Here is a 14,442-nt window from a genome sequence, read left to right as displayed (position 1 = left end):
AACAACCCAAAGAGACAAGAAAAGGAAGGAATATCCAACCACAATTGAAATAACTAATTTGAAGTGAAACGTGAGAGCACAGAATTGAAAAGCAACCTATCGACATGTCTGGGAAATCCCAATTAAAGCACGAGTCAGGGAGGAAAGAAGAAAATGATTTTGATTTGCATTATTTCACTCATCAGAGCCAGATGGATGGGAGAGCTTATATTATATTTATTTATTTTTAACAAATGTCTTAACATTTGATTCTCTGTAAGTGTTCTTGTGCAACATCTGCTTTATTTTTCATTATTTTTCAGGGGAGGGAGATGATTAACTCTTGATGCAAAAAAAAAAAAAAAAAAAAAAAAAAGCCTATCAATGGTTAACAAATTATAATGGCTCTGTTAAGAAAGCTCTGATGACATATAGAAACCAGGCCCAAAACTAGTATTTCTGCCTTTCTTCCATCCACATTTGCAGTGGAGTCTTTAAACAATTACATAGTTTGTTGAATAATAGCTTTTAAAAGATACAGAAAAATCTCTTTATATGGCAAGTCTTGAGCTCTTCTTCAGGAATGATGCTGCCAGAATAAGGAAACATAGATGAGTCTTACCCATAGTCCTGACCCCATCCTCCCCCGCCATCTCCACCTCTTGGTCATTATCACCATCAACATGATCAGTGGCTTTCTTGCGGGACAGTTGTAACAATGACAATTATACCAGAAAATGAGTTGTCAGAGAATTCTCAAGGAAACTGCCAGCTTTGCTAACACAAGAGGATCTCCTTCTAATCAACGACACACACCATCCGTCTTTTAGACCCAGCCAACTCTCTTAATCCTGAGCGGAATGCTATGTACTTCCTCAGGCAACTGATAATCAAGAGGTTTATCTAAGGGGCATGCAATCACTCATTCCCAAGGTGATTCTCTAGCCTGTATCCTATGTCAGGTCAGATGTGAAGAAAGCTCTTTGTCAGAATACCAAACTTTAAGCTCCCTGTAAAAATGCCTTCAGAGAAACATGACTTAACCACATGCCCTCAGATTTCTTTTTTTCTGAAGGTGAAAAGAACATTTTTGTGTAACTGCTATTCCTTCTTGCCTTCTCCTTTCAACACCTATACCCACTTCATTACATGGTCTGTGTCATTTGAACCCTTCTAAATAATTTTTTGACTGTATCTTTTATTGTAAGACATCTCAAAAAGTATAAGAGTAGGTAAGTAATTAAAATGAAGGTGATTTAAGTACAATGAAATAACTCCATCTGGTCTTTATCTGTTTTCTATCCATTTACAAAAAGCAATGGAGAAAAAGAAACTAATTCCGAGAAGCAATTCAGAAACACAGAGGTTTTATTCACAGCAATCACTCTAAGGTCTCAAGAGCAAGTCTAACCACATCTTTCCCTCTTCCCTTGTAAATCAAGCAAAGGGGTGACAGCTGGGGCTTAGATGGTCGGGAGGTGCATCCTCTCCAAGCTGGGGACATGTGTTATCCATCATGGATTCAGAGGTCTCTTGCTTGGGAGAACACTTGGAGAGAGGAAGACCATTGTTTGTGAGAGCCCACAAATGTTTTACTGTCTCGTTCTCTGGACCCTCACCCTGCCATTATTTGTCATCCCCTCGGTCCACATAGGAGTGGCCACAGGGAAAGAAAATAATAATTATTTGGCCATAGCAGTACATGCCAGACCAGGAAACCATCTTCTCCATGGGGAAGGATGGAGTGGAGGCAGGGGATAGCTCCGGGAGCTAGAACTGGAGAGATGTGGGATATAGATTATGGTGCACCGCGGGTGAGGCAGGCCCATATTCTTCTTCTTTACTTCATTCACAGGTTCTGGCAGGGTGCTGAGCCACACAAGGCTGTCTAGTCAATGCCTGACCCGTGCTGGCCCCCGCCCCGCCTTTCCCAGCTCTGGGCCCCGCAGCACGTCCTCTCCTACGCGGGCCTACATTTCCCTGTGTTTGTCAGTTGAGGAGAATGGACTGGATGATACTGAGGTCCCTCTAGCTTTATATTCAAAGATCCTCATGTTCAACAGTGCTGGCCTGAAAATCTGTACTTTGGAGCAGGGGTCAGCAAACTATGGCCTGCAGGCCAAATCTTTCCTGCCACCTGTTTTTGTCCAGTCTGCAAACTTAAGAATGGTTTTACATTTTTAAATGGTGGAAAAAAATCAAAAGAAGAGTAACATTTCATGACATGTAAAAATGACATGAAATTCAAATTTCAGTGCCCATAACTACAGTTTTGCTTACGCATTGCCTCGGGCTGCTTTTGCACTACAGTAGCACAGTTGAATAGTAGCTACAGAGACTGTCCGGCCTGCAAAGCCTAAAATACTTACCCTTTGGCCTTTTTCAGAAAAAGTTTGCCCACCTCTGGTTTAGAGAAGGAAAAGTATCCTTCACAATGTCCACAGTCCACAGTGAGTGAACCTGCTGGAAACGATGCCTCTGGACTGGGGAGAGCCTGCCATTGCTCTGTGAGAGAGCAGCATGTTTCCTCCCATGGGGAGTTTACCTGTGCACACACTGCTTTGCTCTGGTGAAACTGCACTTCTGAAAGGCTGTCCCTCTCTGGGAGGAGTGGGCTCCTGACTTAGTCAGTGTGGAGAACCCCAGGAGGAAGGGGACACGGCAAATCCCCAAGGCTGCCCTGTCCATAATGTGAAGAAGGATGGAGAATTGAAAAGGGTGTTTGGGGTCCATCTGGGCTGGGATGTTGGCCTGGGCCTCAGCATCCAGGGGCCTTCTTGGGGAAAGGTAGTGTTCATCAGCGGCTCTCCTTCCAAGTGTTGAAAAGCAGATGGGTCTACACAGTAGAGTGCCAGACAGGGAGGGGATTAATTCTGTGTGTGGTTACAGAAAAGACATACACACACATATACTACACTCTAGCCAACCAGGCTGGGAAGAGTTTCTTCTGGAAGGAACCTGGCCCTTTAGCTGCCTTTCAATAGAATACACCTCCTGTGGGCCTTTCCATTGGCCCCCATAATAGACACAGTCTCCAGGGGTAAGTACCTGAAGGGTGACGTTGAGGGGCTGGAAATGACACTCCAGGTCATCCAGCTGAATGAAATTGGATGCATCCACAGACTCGCCATACACAAAGGAGGTTGGAGACATGATTCTGAAAGAGGCAAGTATGAAATCCGTTATCCTAACCCATGGTCCAGCAACCCACGGTCAAGCACCCACGGTCACTGCTGTCCTGAGAACCCACACATTGTGTCTATTTAATCCAGAACCTGGTTGCCTCCAGCATCTTCCACCAAATGCTTCCTTTCTGAAATTGTAACTTCTTTCTCCTGTAAATGGACATGGCCAGACCTATACTTTCTAAATAGACATTTCCAGTAATGTCTTCTCATCTTAGGTCAAATCAATAAGCTACTTATACCCACATGTCCTGGGATTACATTTCTAAAATGAGGAAGAAAACTATGGTAGCTTTGATTTTAGTTTTTTAAAACTGGATTATAATTACTCATGTTCTGTTTTGTCATTTGAAAAACATCTTGTGGACTGAGGAGAATTATGGCAAGCTTTTAAGAAATAAATATAAATGAATTATATATTTGGCATCCTAAACCCCACTCTGTGACAAATGCATTAAAAATTTTTAAATTTGTCTGACTACCAAAATTACTAGAAGTTAGGGATTAAAAGTTGAAGCTGTTTGATGATAGCATTTTTCTTCAGATTTCAAACAGTGGCTATGTAATATGTGATTAAGTATTCGAGCTCAGGGGCTGGCCCAGTGGTGTAGTGGTTAAGTTTGTACACTCTGCTTTGGCAGCCTGGGTGGTGGGTTTGGAACCCCGGGCGTGGACCCACACACTGCTCATCAAGCCATGCTGTGGTGGCATCTCACATACAAAATAGAGAAAGATGAGGACAGATGTTAGCTCATGGACAATCTTCCTCAAGCAAAAAGAGTAAGATTGGCAAAAGATGTTAGCTCAGGGCCAATCTTCGTCACAAAAAAGAAAAAAAGAATTTGAGCTCAGTTTCTAATGATGTTTTCAACATTGCCCATATGAACAAATCCCAAGATGAGACAAAGCCCAGACTTACTTAATTTCCCAGACAAACAATGGATTCTAGATGAGATTCCAGAAGCTGTTCACTTGCCTAAACACAATAATGTAAGTTTTTTGGTACCAAGTCTGAATGGACACAGCAATTCATCTATTTTCAAATTAAGTGTATTACTTTAGAAATGTAGTGAGATACATTTAGACATGCATCAAATGGCAAGAACTGTTCGTTTAAACTCGCCCTGCTTTATGTTCCTGGAAAGATCAGAGGTGACTCGTTTGTTTAACCGATGGCTTCATCAGGGGCTGTTAACACCTCACAATGAGGCCTCCGAGGGCCTGACAACAGGATCAAGTAAGCAAGTGTTTTCTCTTTCGTTTCCAAGTACAGGGCTTGGTTCAGGGCATATTCTCACTGTACCTCTGATGAGACAAGTAAATAAACTATATGAAAAATGGAGCCACAAACAGAGGCAAATCTATGCTAATTTGTAACTATATTCCACCAATGCCTCACGTCTCAAGAACGTGATGAAAAATGCCAAGAGTGCAGCAACGCCCGAGACTCATTCCCTGGCACCCAGCAGAGCGTGAGCTATTGCAGGGACGGCTCCTTCTGCAATGTATTAACATTTCTACTTCTAGCCAAGGCCGCGACCCAGAAGTTTTCACTTGAAAACTGAAAAATGAGAAACTTTGAACCTCCAGAAAGTTCAACTTGCATTTGGGGCAAGGGTTCAATGGGTCCTCATTTGATCCAAACTAATTGTGCAAATCCTTTTTCCACTGTCAAAGAGGTATGTGCTCTGTTTTCTGAAGCCGGAAACAGGAACTGAGTTCTCATTTTTCCAGGCCTGGGCTTTGGCTGAAAACTGACCTGGGTTGTTTGGGGTCCCTGCAGCCCACAGCCCTGCTTTCCAACAACGCCAGCAGCACCGAGTGGCTGTGGACTTCACCTGGGCAGATGGTGTGCCCGTCGTGATTGTCCCTGCCCACTGCAGACCACAACAGACATTAGGCAGAGCCGCAGCTGGCTCTGCAGAGGATTAACAGAAACAGCAAAGCCAGCACTGACTGTGAGGCTAATCAGAGAGGCCAGCCTTCCTGCCAGCCGGCCAGGGCACTGGGACACATCTGGCTGTAACCTCTGGCCCAGTAGCCTTTGGCTGAGATTTTAATCCCAGGAATCATGCTGCCTGCTACCATATGGCACTCTAGAGGGGTAGATGCCAGGAATATATGCATATAAAGGTATACAGAATGTTCAAAGAAATTATGGGGCTTAAACTTCTCATCAAACTTCTTGTCTTACTTAGCAGGTGGGTGGGTAGCTGGAAAGAGGAGAAAACAAGGAGGGAGAAGGGGGTGAGTCACTGTAGCTAAAGCTTCATCCTGCATTCAAAGCTGGGAATAAGGGGAAGCAGCAGGGCCACTGACTCCTGGCTACACATGCAAAGACAAGAAAAGTGTTCCACTACAGGGCAGCCCTGTGTTTTGGCAACCCAGTCCTGGGCTACTCACCCAGTGATGGACGTGTCCACTTCGTGCATCAGCGGCACCATCAGCGTGAGGGTGTTGTCATGCAGGGAATCAGAGCGCTCCACGTTGCCACTGTGCGGGAAGAGAGGAATGGACGTTGGTCAGCACTAGCTATCTGGCAGGCGTCTTTGCTCAATATTAGTGCTCAGCCTCTACATTCTCCAAGGGCTGACGCTGCACCTTATTTATCCTCAGTTCTGGTTCTGATCCCTGTACAGAGTCAAAGTGGGCACTCTATTGTCTCAGTTGTGTTCCCCTCACAAAAATGTGAGTGCAAGTAGTGTACTGGGGAGGCGACTTCAGGAAACACCAGTAGGGACTGGAGAAGGGAGAGAGGGAAGGGAAGGAAGACAATAAAGGCATGTGATCCAGGAGGTTAGCGCTATGGGCAACTGGGCTTGGTCTTGCTGGGGAATTCTGGGAGGCAGTGCAGAGCATGCACTTTAGTCTTCCCAACTGAGGGCACAGGAGCTGGGCCTTTATCCACTGACTCCTGAGACCTGCTGCTGTTGGTGGGGGGGCATTAATTCCGGGCTCCTGCCCTATGCATACAGTGAGTGGACTCTGGTCAGAGAAAGCCTCAGGCAGTGTGGCAGGAGCTGGAAGCTGTCCAGGGGGTCCATGGGAAAGGTGAGTGCTGAGGGGTTATGGGTAGGTGCTGACAGCACATGTTGTTTCTATAAGTGCTTGTTCTGTGAATAATGGACCAGCAAGGTTAGGGCACTGCAGCCAGGAAGGGGTTTGCTGGCCTTTAGCAGCTATTTCCCACCTGGAGGCACCACCCATCATCCACGGACAGCCAAACCCAGGGGAGAGGCCCTGGCTAACCCCGTCATGAGAAATATCATGGGAGCTCCTGCTATAGACTTCTGGCTACACTATGACCACATACAGGCATCCCCCTTGGGGTGAGAGAGCACCGAATGGGGATTCCTGTGAGGTCATTCTGGAAAGGGGAATGCAAGGGAGCTGATGCTGCTGAGTGGCTACCATGTGCCAGGCACATTACTCAGCCTGATCTCATTGAGTCCTCAGAGCCCGCCCAGAGGAGGGGGACGACCCACCTCTGACAGGTAAGGGGCAGCTCAGATAGATAATTTGCTCCAAGGACTCATCACAAAGCAGGTCAGTCTGACTCCAAAACCAGGGCTTTTCCAGCATGATTCCTTCTCCTGATACCAGATGTTGGGGGGTGAGGGGAGAAAAAGGAGAAAAAGAAGGGGGGAGGAGGAAAGAGAAGATCTAGTTTCCCTTTACTATGTTATTTCAAATATGAATTGTGATTATTAACTTGGGAAAAGGCATGGCTGTTGGGTACATGTTGGTGAACCTGACACTTATAGTTGGTTCTACCACACAGAGTGAATGTGGGATCCCAGTCGAAAGCCAAGTTCACCCTCCAGGGGTGGAACATAGGAGTCGACCAGACCTGCTAAGGTTTCCACACAGCTCTTCTGAACCACTCCCCACCACACCATTCCCTGAACGTGCGCAGAGCTCCTGCCTGCTCCGTGTCCTCTCTCTGCCCCCACTGTCTTCCTCCCCCACCTAGCAAGCGCTGAATGCGACAATACTTAGTGCTCACATATCCTCTCCTTCTCTTTCCTATTGTTCTGAAACAATGGTGCTCTGTGACTCTGACCCCTGACTCCTCATCTGTCTTCCGCACATGGGGTAATATCCATCACTCTGAGGACAGCCAGTCTGTAGAAGCGGCAGGAGCAGGTGCCCACCTGGCCTAACTTCCTTGCTCTTCCTTTCCCAGGGAGGAATAAAAGCCATGGAATCACCGCCACGGGCACACCAGAGGCGATGGCCCTATGGATGGGAGGGCAACACCTGGGCCTGTGCCCTTCCCCCACCCAGCATCCTGCCAGGTCTGAGTAATCGGTTCCTGATGGAAGCGCCAGCCCTTGTCCTGCCATTTGTCCAGCCACCTGTGGCCGTTGGCAGCTCAGGCCCAACAGTCTCATCTGCCATCGGGTGACTGCTCCAGACTGAGCTAAGTTGAAAAGTTGAGATAAAGCGACCAAACATCAAAAGGCTTCCAGTCATTCTGCATGCTCGTGACTTGGGATGCCTGCCGTGGTCTGCAAAGCCAGGCTGCTGAGAGGAGAGCTCTTGACAAACTGTTTAATCTCAACTTTACGTCCTCCTAAATCCACAAGTAGGGAAGAGATCTTCAAAGGGTGGTGACGAGAAGAAAGGAATGATTGATATTTTTAACTGTGGCTTTTCAGATAAGGAGCTTTAAGAATCTTTCTGTCATAGCTGGGAGTCAAGTGCTGTAGGTGCCCTCTGGGGTGGTAAGACCAGATTTTCACCAATGTCTGGAAAGAAATGAGTGCCTGAAATATTCTATTGCGTGTTTAACAGATAATATAGCTTCGTTAACATTTGTGATTCAAATTAGAAGATTCTGATATTTAATTATTTAAGCTGCCAATACTAGGCATTCCCTGATGCTATGTAGCAATATTATCATATATAAAGGGATGTTCTTGAATTTAGTAAGTTATTAACATTTTCTTATGTGCCCAGCACTGCATCTGGTAAATACGAGGTGTTTCATAGATGTCTGCTGAGTGAAAACGTGCCCAGTACAGAGTGAGGGACTACAGATAGTGGTTCTCAGCCTTGGCTGCTCATTAGAATCACTCCACGAGCCTTTTACAAAATCACAATGTCCAGACCTCAATCCAGACCAATTAGATCAGAATCTCTGAGGATGGACCAGGTATTGGTAGTTTTTAGAGCTCCCCAGGTGATTTCAACGGGTACCTAAGACCAGAGCGCCACTGGTCTATTGACACGTGATTCTAATGAAGTTTTCCCCACCATGTTGCTGGCTTCCCCTTCTTTGACACTTCTGATTAGCCCTGAGTGGGGCTGGGAGGCAGGTGGAGTTTCCTCTTTTTGACAAGGGAAGTCTCTTCCATATCACATTTCCTGCCCAAATGTTCCTTCCCAGGAATATCAGCTGCCCTAGAGACTAAGGGACAAAGAGAGCACATTGATGAATCTGACCAACAATGGTGAGTTTCCTGTGGATCCAAGAAACAGCAAGAGAAGGAGAATTTTCAGGTGTGAATGGGCATCCGCCTCCTTTTTTAAATTCAAGAATCTTGTGCTCTGTGGGCAAGCTGTTGCACTGAGTCACTGCCCTCTTCAAAAACTTTCAGTGGTTCCCCACTGCCTTTGGAATGTAGTTGAGACTTGCTGAGGCTACGCGGGCCCTCCCTGGCCCAGCCCAATCTCTTCTTTCAGCCCCATCTTCCACGGCCCTTGTATGCTCCCCACACTTTCTCAGAGATGGCTCATGAATCCCCAGGTCACCCCAATGCCCACCATCCACGTGGGTGTAACAGAGCAGGTTGTCCCGTGCACACTCTCACCGACGTGCCCGTTTCTTCAGCCTGAAAACAGACTCCTCTGTTTAAATGCCACTTACACAGTGAAGCCCTTCTGGATTCTAGCAATGGGAATGAAGTCCACCTTCTCTATGCTTTGCATATGTTTCTATTAAATCACAGTCATGTTTTATGTGAACATGAATTATGTGATTTTGAAAATAGTATGAATTAAAAATACCCAAGTCTTGCATGATTTTAAAGCTTGCAAGTCCAGCCGATTTTAATCTGTGTTGAAATGTTCTTACCCTGCGGCAGTACCACCCTGACAGTGGGAGCCAGGCCATACTGGAAGGTTGTGCAGGTTCTAAGGATTGCTGGGCTGTATTTTAACACTCTCTGTTGTTATTTACATCTACTTTGCACATCCCATAGCAATATATAGGATATACTTAGCGTGAATGTTCATTAAGTCCAACGAGTGCTGAGCAAAACACCTGCAGTGGGTTTGATAACCCAGTAAAAAAGGTCAAACGACCACTGCCATATGCTGTGCTCTTATTTTTAGGAGAGAGAACATTCTCCAAAATATTAGAGATAATGCTAAAAAATATAGAAAGCAACATTAAAAGCAAATATATGCTATAGTGGTTGTGGATTGAGGGGCTCTGAAAACGTATGCTTCCAGCTTCATAGTCATTCCCAAAGGGAAAATTAACCTTAATTCTGTGAGTTTTTAAATAACCTTGAGACTGAGGAAGGCCTCAAATGAAAACAAAATTAAAGGGTAATGGGAGATGAGAATAAAGCTTCCTTACGTCTGCAGCCCACGAGCCCTGCTGCTGTCCACTGTGGGTTATACGTGTTGGGGCCTGACCTTAGCTTCCCAGACGCCCAGTGACTAAAGATGGAGACCAGAGCTCTTAGGGCAAAGCGATCAGTGGGAGGCGAGAGCGGACTGCGGATGCTATTGAAAGATTCAGGACTTGCAAAGAATCTTAGTCAAACCTTTGGGTAATTGGTGTTTTTGTGAAAATTCAAGAATCACTTAGCAGGTGAGGATGACAGGATGTTAAGATGTAAGTTTTGGCTGAGGCACAATAGATGCCAAAATTCAGAGGAAAGCACTCGACCAGGATTTACTACGTCTGGTGGCAAAAATCCAAGATACAATGTCAAGGATATAACAGTCAAGAAAGGAGGACTTCTGAAGACGGTTTTTGGAGAAAATTGTTTGTGGTGGGGGGAGGGTGTCTGCCTTTTAGGTCAAGCTTCAGGGGACCTTGATCAGAACAGTCTGATGCCCACTCAGGAAACATAAGGGGAAGGGGCTGCTGGCTTCCCTCTCTTGGCAGAGTGAACGAGAGGTCACCACATAAGAGTCCCCTGAATTTCCAGAGACTGTCAGGGCAAAGACTGCTGACTGGGATCTATATGCGAGAGCCAGTGCAGGGTCGCCTTTGGTCCTGTCTTGGAGGGCACCCTCTCAGCAGCAGAAGTTGAAGGTGTCTCTGGCTGCCTAGAGGCTGAGGTTGGAGGAGGTGATGAGGAAAGTGCAGGGGAGAGTCCCCAGCAGTAGGGGCGGTTCTCCAAAGGGAAAAAGAGTCAGCTCTGAACACCTGCACAGCCAGGGAGAACTCGCCACAGGGCCTGTTAAGTAAGACCTTTCCCAGTTCACTTATACCTCTCCCAACCCCTGCTATGAGCGTGGAGGGCTCAGAAATTGCTCTCAGGAAAAGGAGGGAGGGCCAGTAGACACACCCTTGGAGGAAAGCAAGACCGTCCCGAGAGGCAGGCTTCCCTCATGCAGCCTTGCCTTGGCCAAGGGAGGAAGCCTTAACTTTAAATCAAGTTTTGATTATTTCCTGGGACAGGAAACTGTAATTATGGATTTGTGAATTTGCTTTGAGACTTGAAGGGATTGTAGGACTTTGCATTACCCAAGAGTAACCTGAGAATGCACAGGACTGTCCTGGATTTCCTCCAAGGACAGGGAAAGAACTAACCCCACCAAGTGGGCTTCAAGAGAGTAGGGGACAAAAATGGTTGCTTTATGATTGCCAGGGAATATGCCATGCTTGCTGGATGAATCATTACACTCCCATGTCCCTCTGATATTAAATATTCATTTCTTCATTATCTGTCCCCCTGCCACCAGCACACTAGCTCCCCGAGAGTAGGGATTTTGCCAACTGTAGTCACTGCTGTATCTCCCAGGGTCTCACACAGTGCCTGGCTTGTAGTAAGTGTTCAGACAAATGTTTGTGGAATGAAGGAGCGAAACCTGCCTGCCCTGTGCTGGTTCTGCTCTCCTCTGCTGTGGGAAACTGTGTGTCTGCCTCCATTTCTACACTGAAACCTTCTTGAGATGGAGGTTTCTTTCTCATCCCTGCTCCCCCTCAGCTTCGGCTCATTGTTTTCCACGTGGCAGCCACTTGACGAATGTGCATGGAATTGAGCAGGGTGGTCCAAAGCACGACTGCTTGCTCTATCTAGGGGTCAGACACACAGCCGAGCCAGTGCCCCTGTTAGCCTGCACAGCATATCACCCCTGAGCTGGCCCCAATAGGGCTCATCTGAGGAGTCTGGGAAATGATCTTTGTAATTCAGATTGTGGGATGAGGAGCTCCTCCTCAGTTTCCGAGGGCATTACCCTCTTTGTAGGAAGCCTTGGGTTGAGCACCCTCATTTCAAAGGGGACCATGTCGGGGGGAGGGGGGCTTTAGTTTCATAAAGCTTAGGCTGTTTGCCTCACTCTGCACCCCAGATCCTGCGTGTCTTCAGGCTCTGGACCATGTGCTAACCTTGTGACTCCATGGCATACCTTTCTCTGGTTGCCTTTCAGCCCTGGTTTCACTGCCTGCTCACCCAGTGTCTGCCTTCCATTTTCCTGGCCTCTATTAGCCATGCAGTTCCTAATTTTGTTTTCTCACCTTTTCCTGTGGATCTTGCCTGACCTTGGCCTTCAAAGTATTTGGTTCAGATCTCCAGACCACCTCTGGGATGGACTTAGGACTCTTGGCATGAAAGTTTGGCTTGGAGATTAAGGCAACTATAGATAAGACATGATAACTTGGGCCGGCCCCGTGGCTTAGCGGTTAAGTGCGAGCGCTCCGCTGCTGGCGGCCCGGGTTCGGATCCCGGGCACGCACCGACGCACAACTTCTTCTCCGGCCATGCTGAGGCCACGTCCCACATACAGCAACTAGAAGGATGTGCAGCTATGACATATACAACTATCTACTGGGGCTTTGGGGGCAAAAATAAATAAATAAAATCTTTAAAAAAAAAAAAAAAAAGACATGATAACTGAATGTAATGCATGATTCTTGATTGGAGTCTGGACCAGTGAAAAGTGCCTAAAAATTCATTATTGGGACACTTGGCACAATTGGAACATGGACTAGATTAGTAGGTATCTAATATTAGATAACCTAAGATTAGATAATAGCATTGTATCAGTGTTAAATTTCTTGACTTTGATAACTATACTGCAGCTATTTAAGAGAATGGCCTCATTCTTAGGAAATGCACACTGAGGTAATTACAGGTAAACAGGCATGATTTCTGCAACTTAAGAAAAAAACTATCCATAGAAAGAGAATGATAAAATAAATGAGACAAAGTGTCAACACTGGGTAACTCTGGGTCAAGGGTATATGGGAGTTCCTTGCACTATTCTTTGCCACATTTCTGTTAAATTCAAAATCATTTCCAAATAAAAATTCAAATAAAAAGGTTGTCTTAGATATCCAACCTACACCCCAATCAAAGCTTGTATGTCCCTATTCACCCACCTAAATACTTCTTCTTCCATCCCAGGTGTCACCCAAGTGCCATACAGATGGCGCTTCAAGGCGTGCATGGATTCCGGCTTGTGGGGGCAGCTCATAACCACCAAGGCCCTCTCAGGCACTCACGGCTATGCTGGAGAGAGAGGGGCAGGAGCACACTCCCGAGGGAAGAAGTCGCCACTGCACTGTCCCCCTCCCTGACTCTACTTGGTCTACTCAGCTTCCAAGACAAGCCCTCTCTTGAGGAGCATCTCTTGGGGGCCTTTGCTAGCAGGCCCGGCGGGCCCTCATGCTGCAGGTGCCCTCTCCCTGCATCAAAAGATGCAGTGGCATGTCCATGAGAAACAGCTCTCTCTGACAACCCACAGAGGACGTTTGTGAACTAACCAACCACGTGAGCTTGGACTGGAATCCTCACCTGTCTGGGCCCATCTCTCCTCAGCTGTAAAATCATTACCTCCGACCGGATAATCCTCAGTCCCTCGCAGCTCAGTCTGACCCGGTAGCTGCACAGGCACAACCAGACAAGCACCAGCCCTGAGAGATCCGATTCCACCCAGGGGTTTGGGGCTTTAGCACTGAACTGTTTCTTTCTCCTCAGCATCATGGGCAGCACCAAAGCTTGACCAGGGCATGTCCTATCCTGGTCCCATCAATCTTTTACCTTTGAAGAAAAAATTTTAAATCCCCCTTACCTCTGAGCAGTGATGATGAAGCTAAGAACTTCCTCTTCCCCAGACAGGTGGCTTGTATCAAAGATCACACTGAATTCATACTAGGGAAATAGAAAGTGACATTCAGCATCAGCAGTCATTCCAAACAAACTGTGTTTGCTACAACCTTCTGCAGTTTATGACCTTTGGAAGCTCATTTGCATGACAAGCTTTATTTTTCGTGCATATCTTTCTGATTATCAGGCCAGAGACACAGCTTTAACAATAAACCCCAGCCAGACTACACTCTGGCGAGAGGCATGCTGTCCTTTTCAGCAACTGAGGTTCTCTTTAGGAAGAGATATATTTGTCTCTTAAACCAGGACTTTCTAAATTTCACTTACACACCATCTTTGGAATTTTTGGCACATCCGCATATCATATCGTGTGTGATATTTACTTTGAATTTTTATTGCCTCACTCTTTTGTTTAAAAGGAAAATTTATATCACTGTCACAGACGGGAATCCAGGATCACTTGCCATAAAAAGAAGGTGGTCATAAAAATAAATACAATGAAAACAAAGCAGTGTTGAATTCTGTTGCCTGCTGAAGGCTCTGAGCCTCAGGTCTACTCCATTTTGGTGAAAGGGAGATTAACAAGTGATAGGGAGGTGTTAAAGATATGCTAGCACCATCGGAGACTTTCTCCTGCATGTGATTAGGATTGAAAGAGTGTTGAAAAGGTAATAACTTTCTCACTGTTAGTTAGAGTCAGCGTTGTTTAGTGCTGAGTCTATGTATCATCTAAAATAATCTCATGAGCCCCCTAAAATCATCTCAAGAACTGCCAGTACAGGTGAGCATCCTGTGATTTGGGGAACACTGCCCTAAGCAAATGGTTTTCACCATATACATATCAGGCATGTGTGGGAACGTGCAGGAACCCTTGGGTAGGGGTTAGAGAACCAGGCTCTACCACAAACTGCCTATGTGATCTTGGCCAAGACGTTGAATTTCTCTGCATTTCAATAGAAAGAAGGTGGACAAAATGATGCTTA

The 14,442-nt window shown here is 46.2% G+C and overlaps 1 protein-coding gene across 1 annotated transcript in view; it reads right to left on the bottom strand.

The window, feature by feature from the left end:
* The window catches only part of ITGA9 (integrin subunit alpha 9), a 331,030-nt gene that overhangs the window by 59,996 nt on the left and 256,592 nt on the right, over positions 1-14,442 (bottom strand). Inside the window, exons 20-22 of the mRNA XM_004419499.3 lie at positions 13,425-13,504; positions 5,568-5,657; positions 3,028-3,136 (exon numbers count right to left, since the gene is read on the bottom strand). Coding sequence (XP_004419556.2) covers positions 3,028-3,136; positions 5,568-5,657; positions 13,425-13,504 — 279 coding nt within the window. The remainder of the gene's footprint in view (positions 1-3,027; positions 3,137-5,567; positions 5,658-13,424; positions 13,505-14,442) is intronic.

This window comes from Ceratotherium simum, chromosome 5, assembly GCF_057802395.1.
Source record: "Ceratotherium simum simum isolate JZ-2026a chromosome 5, ASM5780239v1, whole genome shotgun sequence".
In the NCBI taxonomy this organism is placed as follows: domain Eukaryota; kingdom Metazoa; phylum Chordata; class Mammalia; order Perissodactyla; family Rhinocerotidae; genus Ceratotherium; species Ceratotherium simum.
This window is presented reverse-complemented; position numbering and strand designations above follow the sequence as displayed.